This window comes from Condylura cristata, unplaced genomic scaffold, assembly GCF_000260355.1.
Source record: "Condylura cristata isolate star-nosed mole 26May11 unplaced genomic scaffold, ConCri1.0 scaffold00002, whole genome shotgun sequence".
In the NCBI taxonomy this organism is placed as follows: Eukaryota; Metazoa; Chordata; class Mammalia; order Eulipotyphla; family Talpidae; genus Condylura; species Condylura cristata.
The window spans coordinates 3451667-3457950 of record NW_004567103.1 but is presented as its reverse complement, the minus strand read 5'-3'; the positions used below and the strand labels follow the sequence as shown (position 1 = coordinate 3457950).

The following is a 6284-nucleotide window of genomic DNA, read 5'->3' as shown; positions in this document are numbered from 1 at the left end:
AGGCTGCCGGCCACCCTCCAAGCCTAGGAGGGTCGCCTGGGCTCCCTGTCACCCGGTGGGAGGCCCTGGTGGCCTCTGAACATGGAACAGGGTGGTCCCCAGGGAAAGGGGAGGGCCCAGGACCCTGTGCCCTGGTACTGGGCCAGCCATGGCCCACAGCAGCATGCCGGGCTGCGCGGGGCCGCCGGCCGGAGACCCGGGCCCGCGGGTGCAGCCAGCCGCGCTCACCCCGCCCCCGCCGCCGCGCCCTGGGGCTCCCAGAGCCGGGGCCCCGACAGCTACATCCCGCGCCCCATTGTCGGGGCTTTCTGCAGCCTGGCGACTCCGGCCTCCCTCCCCACCGACGCGCGGCAGGGGGGCTCCGTCCCCAGCAGCCTGGGGCCACCCGCCTCCGCCCGCCTCCCTGCGCGCGCCCCTGCCCACGAAGCCTTTTTCCTGTAATGGGCCTGGGGAGTGGGAGGTCCAGGTGGAAGGGGGCCTCCCTTCCCCTTCCTGCCCTGGGGTGCCCCGCTGCGCCCCCTCCAGTCCTGCCTCCAGGATGAAGCCCCTAAGAGCCGCCCTGAGCCCGCAGGGGTCCTGGGTCTCCCTCCACCGCCAGCGCCTTGCACAGCACCATGGGGACCCCATGGAAACATGCCCCTCCGTGGAGCTCAGCCTGGCTCACCTGGGCACCCCCGTCCTGCGGCCACCCCGGGCTTCTCCGGAGTCCCCACCTCAGCCCACTGTAGTCAGCCTCCTGCTGCTGAAGGTGGGGCCATGTCCCTGCTGCCTGGCCGCCGTTCTGCCTTCTTCCCTCAGCCCAGTCTCCACTGGAGGGGCCACAGCAGGCGCCTGGCCGTCCTGGGGCCTGGGGTGCAGGGGCTCCTCGCCTGAGCCGGGCAGCAGCCCTGACCAAAGCTCTCATTTCTGCTTCCGTTTTGGGTGGGGGGTGGGGAGGGTGTTACCTCGGCGAGAGGGGGGACTTCAGGTTTCCCAGTGGGGGTCAGAGGACAGGGGCCATGGTAGCAGGTGACCCTCGTTTTCAGGCCCAGGATGGGCTGAGGGGTCATCCCGTCTCCCGGGATGGGAGCAGGGGCCACCTCTGCCCCTCCCCCTGGGTTTGCTCAGGGAAATGAAACAGGGCTCCTTGCCTCCCTTTTGCGGGGTCAGGGCAAAGTTTCAGACACTGTGAGCACCCAGCCCTGGGTTGTCACCCTCGTTCTTCCGAGAAGGAAGAAGTGTCCTCTGGAGAGACTGAGGGAGACGCATGCGGTCATTCAGCTGGTCAGTGGCGCAGCAGCCCGACTCCACAGGGCTTGTGAGCTGTGCTGTGTGAACCCCCTGCTCCTGGAGCCCCCGACTTGCGTCCATGCCCAGGGTCCCCCGCCCCCCTGAGACGGCAGTTGGGGGCAGCTGGGAGCGTCGTGGGGGCTCACCCTTTCCTCTGTGCCTCTGTGTCCACCCCCGCCCCCAGGAAGAGAAAGGTGGTCTACAAGAGTGTGTGCCTGGCCCTGGCCCTGCTCGTGGCCATCACCATATTCCAGCGCAGCCTGACCCCCAGCCAGCTCCTGCAGGGCCCCCCACTGCTTACCCTGGGGCTGCAGAAGGCCCAGAAAGACAGCAGACACCCAGCGAAGTCCAACAACTTCTGGAAGAGCCCGAAGGATGTGGTCCCCTCCACAGCCCCCGCCTCAGGGGCGCCCCCGGTCTGGGATGTGACCACCACCAACTGCTCGGCCAACGTGAACCTGACCCACCAGTCCTGGTTCCGGGGCCTGGAGCCCCACTTCCAGCAGTTCCTGCTCTATCGCCACTGCCGCTACTTCCCCCTGCTGCTGAACCACCCCGAGAAGTGCGCGGGCCCCGTCTACCTGCTGGTGGTGGTCAAGTCGGTCATCACGCAGCATGACCGCCGCGAGGCCATCCGCCAGACCTGGGGCCGCGAGCAGGACTCGGCGGGCGGGCGCCGCGGGGCCGTGCGCACCCTCTTCCTGCTGGGCACAGCCGCCAAGCAGGAGGAGCGCACCCACTACCAGCAGCTGCTGGCCTACGAGGACCGGCTGTACGGCGACATCCTGCAGTGGGACTTCCTCGACAGCTTCTTCAACCTGACCCTCAAGGAGGTCCACTTCCTCAAGTGGGTGGACACCTTCTGCCCCGACGTCCCCTTCATCTTCAAGGGCGACGACGACGTGTTCGTCAACCCCACCAACCTGCTCGAGTTCCTGGCCGACCGGCGGCCGCAGGAAGACCTGTTCGTGGGCGACGTCCTACAGCACGCTCGGCCCATCCGCAGGAAGGACAACAAGTATTACATCCCCGCGGCCCTGTACAGCAAGGCCAGCTACCCGCCCTACGCCGGCGGCGGGGGCTTCCTGATGGCCGGCGGCCTGGCCCGGCGCCTGCACCACGCCTGCGCCACCCTGGAGCTCTACCCCATCGACGACGTCTTCCTGGGCATGTGCCTGGAGCTGCTGGGGGTCCAGCCCGTGCCCCACAGCGGCTTTAAGACCTTCGGCATCTCGAGGAACCACCACAGCCGCATGAACAAGGAGCCCTGCTTCTTCCGGGCCATGCTGGTCGTGCACAAGCTGCTGCCCCCAGAACTGCTGGCCATGTGGGGGCTGGTACACAGCAACCTCACCTGCTCCCGCAGGCTGCAGGTGCTCTGACCCGGCGAGGGCGGGCGAGGGCGGGCGAGGGCGGGGCCCCGCTGGTCACGGGGCTGCAGGGCCGGTCCCCAGATGAGGTGGTCCCCTGCAGGAAGGAGGGGGTCGGGCCTCTGTGCCCCGAGTGTGGGAGGTGCCGGTGGGTGCATGGGGCCTCCCTGTGCAGGCACTTTCCAGAAAATGGAGCTGGGGCCCAGGAATGTTTGGAACCGCCTGGACCAGAGGAGGTCACCCAGACTCGAGGCTGCCGGCCACCCTCCAAGCCTAGGAGGGTCGCCTGGGCTCCCTGTCACCCGGTGGGAGGCCCTGGTGGCCTCTGAACATGGAACAGGGTGGTCCCCAGGGAAAGGGGAGGTCCCAGGACCCTGTGCCCCGGTACTGGGCCAGCCATGGCCCACAGCAGCCCTCTGATCTTTACAGGGAAGAGTCTCCTTTTCCCTGAATTGCCTCAGTCTCTCCACAGGCCCCACAGGCTCCTTGAGAAGCCCAGCCCTGTGCAGGCTCACAGGCCTCTGCGCTCCTGGGGAGAGCCTCAGAAGCCCCCCCCACCGCACACGCTCCAGACCTGCCTGGCGAAGGCGCCCACCTCTTCTCCCAAGTGCTCCACTCCTGGCTGCGTCCTGGGACACTCCTTCCGGCCCTGGGCGGGAGCTAGACTGTCCACTCTGACTACCTCAGCGACCCTCAGAACCTCTGGACAGGCTGTGGGCCCCCCACCCCCTTACACAGGGCTCCACCCCCCAGCCATGGTGCTGCCGACCAGCCCGGGGCCTCCAGCACCCCGGGACCTGACTCCTTGGCGGGAAACCACCTGTTTGACCCTGGAAGTGGACAGTCCCCTCTTACTGTGAACTTTTATTTATGAATAATTTGGAGGGGGAAAGCACCAGGCCTCTCTCGTTCCGCAAGACGCCACCTCCCTCTGCCTCTCCCCCAGACCTCCACCCTACCTGTACCCCACTTCTCCAGAGCCTGAGCAGACCAGCATGTGCCCCTTGGAGGGATGGAGTGACGTCTCTTGGGATACCCCTCGGGTATAGGGGTGCAGACGTATCCCACCTCACATCTCGGGGATCCACCTGGGTAAAGACTGGGGGACTGACTGCTCAATAAAAGGGGACTGGTTTTTTCCTGGGGTGAAACTTCCAGTTGCCATTTCCATCTGCGGGCACGTGGGGGCCCAGAGACTCCCAAAGATACGCTGTTCCCCGTTCCTGGCTGGGGGGTGCACTTGGGGTGCCAGGATTAAGGCAGAGGCTAAAGTGAGGTGAAGACAGATGGCCCCAGGTGGCTGAGGAGGCTGGAGGGACCTGCAAGCTGGGAGGATGTGGGGAGGCCGCCCGGCCGGCCTGCGGGCTCCCATAGCCCTTCTGTCAACAGGGAAGCTGACAAGAAGCTTTGAGCCTGGCTCAGGGTGGGGTCCGGTGTAGGGAGGGGCTGTGCAGGGCCAGCACCTGGGGGAGGGCAGTGCCCCCTGGACAGTCACTGGGGCCAAGCCCACAGCCCCAGCCCCAGCCCTGGCTCTGCAGAGAAAGTGATGCCCCGCCATAGCCCTTCCCTGAATGCTTGCCTGGGCCTCCCCCAGACCAAGGGGGGCGGGGCTGGGTCTTGATTCCAAGGCAGCGCCTTAGAGCTCAGAAAGGACCTGAGGGCCCTCCCTGGTGGCGCAACCGGTTAAAGCAGCACAGTCAGATCCCCGGCCAGGGAGGGACCCACGTGGCGCGGCAGACGGCTCCTGACCCGCCTGCTGCTCCCCTCTGCAGTGTTGATCTGCCTGTTCTGCTCCCCACTCTGTCTCTGGTGAATGCTCTCACCCGCCCCCCACACACGTCTATCCTGTACCCCAGTTCTGTATGCAGAAATAAATTTTTAAAAAGAAGAAAGGACGCTGAGGCTAAAAACGCCATGACAGCTCCAGCTGCCTGGGTCCAAGCCCCGGAGAAGGAAGGAACATGGGGTGACTTTCTGTCTCGCCCCCCCACCCCTTCAGTCAACCAGCTGCACCCTTTGCAAAGCCCACCGCAAGATGAGAATGGCAGCCAGTCTCCCAGCCTGCTGTGCATTTTCAGTTGGCCTCAGCAGAGTGGAAAGCTGGGGCGCTTTGGAGGTGAGCGGCCGGGGCCTCCCGCGTCAGGGGCCTCAGGCTCCTCCGTCATGCACCCTCCAGAGCTCAGACCAGCGGAGGCACGTGCAGTGAGGGACCCCAGGAGGCACAGTCTGGGGACACCCAGAGGCAGGCGATCATGCAGCCTAGGCCGGGGGCAGCAAGCACTGCAGCAGCAGAGTCTGCAGGCAGGGCTTGTTCTCGGATTTGGGGTGCAGGAAGGAAGTCAGACTCCATCCTGAGAGCAGAGGGGGTGTGCGGGCTCTGGGTAGGCCCCTTGAATCAGGCTGGAAGCTGAGTGCAGGCACCACAGTCCCCTGCTTCTGCCCCCAGGGGTTCTTGTCCAACCCCCACTTCAGGGCTGGCTTTCTGCAGGCATGACGCTTCCAAAGCGGGGGAGAAACAAGATCAGGTGAGAACTCTAAAAACATGAGAACTCACACCTGGCCCCCCTTGGGACATAGGAACGAGGCTCCAGCATCGGAAGGACACGGGACATGCTTCAAGGTCCCCTCCCCACTGTCCCCTGTAACAGGGAAGTCCCTGTGACACACACCCCCCTCACCTGATCCTGGTTTCCTCAGGCTGCCTGGCCGTGTGGCCTGACTGCCCCCAAAGACAGCTCTGGTCTTTCCTCAGCACAAAGGCCATTATGGAAAGTTCCAGAACAGGCTCCTTGTGGGGCAGCAGTGTCGGGAGTGGCATGGGATGAGCGTTTATTCCAGTCCATGTGAGGCCACGAGAAGACTAGCAGCTACAACAGACGGAAAGTGCACCCCCTCTCCCCCCACAAAGGCAGTCTCCTGCTTAGAGTCAAGAACAAAGGTGTGCGCGCTGCCTATGTGCTTGGGGAAGCAGTTATTGGGGGTGTAAGGGGGGGAGTGGCGGGGCTCTGGTCTGGGGGGCTCCATTGTGCCCACTGGTCAAAGCACAGTATGTCTGGGGCTTGCCCTTGCTGAGAGGCCCTCTGTGTGACCCTAAACCTAGCTGACCAGCAGGAACTCTGGGCACCAAGGCAATATCCCCAAGAACAAAGGGGGCCAGGGATACCGCAGACTCTCCTGCTATTTGTATCTTCCTTCCCCTCTGATAGCAATAATTGCTATTTTAGGGAACATTTGCTATGCCTGGTACCATGGTAAGCACTTGATGTGTGCTGGGTATAACCTTAACTCAAAGTACAAACATGGTTCCCCATTCCTTCTTCTCACTGACCACTGAAGACCCCGAGCCTCCCTGCACCTTCACTGGCAGAAAGTTGAAGGGGAGCAGAACATTGTACCCCAAAATATGCCTCTTGGAATAAAGATGATTACTTGGCATGAGAAAGGTGGAAGGAAAGTTATTTCACCTCCCTACAAAAATCCAACATCGCCCTCTTGGAACCCGGTCACTGAGAAAACGCGAAGCTTGGCGGGTGCAAGCCGCGCCCTCCGCAGTCTGAGGCGCCCTCCGCAGTCTGAGGCGCCCTCCGCAGTCTGAGGCGCCCTCCGCAGTCTGAGGCGCCCTCCGCAGTCTGAGGCGCCCTCCGC

The 6284-nt window shown here is 64.1% G+C and overlaps 1 protein-coding gene across 1 annotated transcript; it reads left to right on the top strand.

Moving 5' to 3' along the window:
• Positions 1-81: 81 nt before the first annotated feature.
• B3GNT7 (UDP-GlcNAc:betaGal beta-1,3-N-acetylglucosaminyltransferase 7) lies at positions 82-3774 on the top strand. Its single transcript, XM_012725184.1, has 2 exons — positions 82-437; positions 1454-3774. The coding sequence occupies exons 1-2, from the start codon at positions 82-84 to the stop codon at positions 2649-2651; spliced, it is 1554 nt and encodes a 517-aa protein (XP_012580638.1). The 3' UTR covers positions 2652-3774.
• The last annotated feature ends 2510 nt before the right edge of the window (positions 3775-6284 follow it).

Excerpts from the sequence above, each read along its gene's own strand:
- B3GNT7 (XM_012725184.1), top strand. The coding sequence starts at position 82 with ATGGAACAGGGTGGTCCCCAGGGAAAGGGGAGGGCCCAGGACCCTGTG. Across the intron at positions 438-1,453 it reads GCCCACGAAGCCTTTTTCCT|GAAGAGAAAGGTGGTCTACA; the intron begins GTAATGGGCCTG and ends CCCCGCCCCCAG.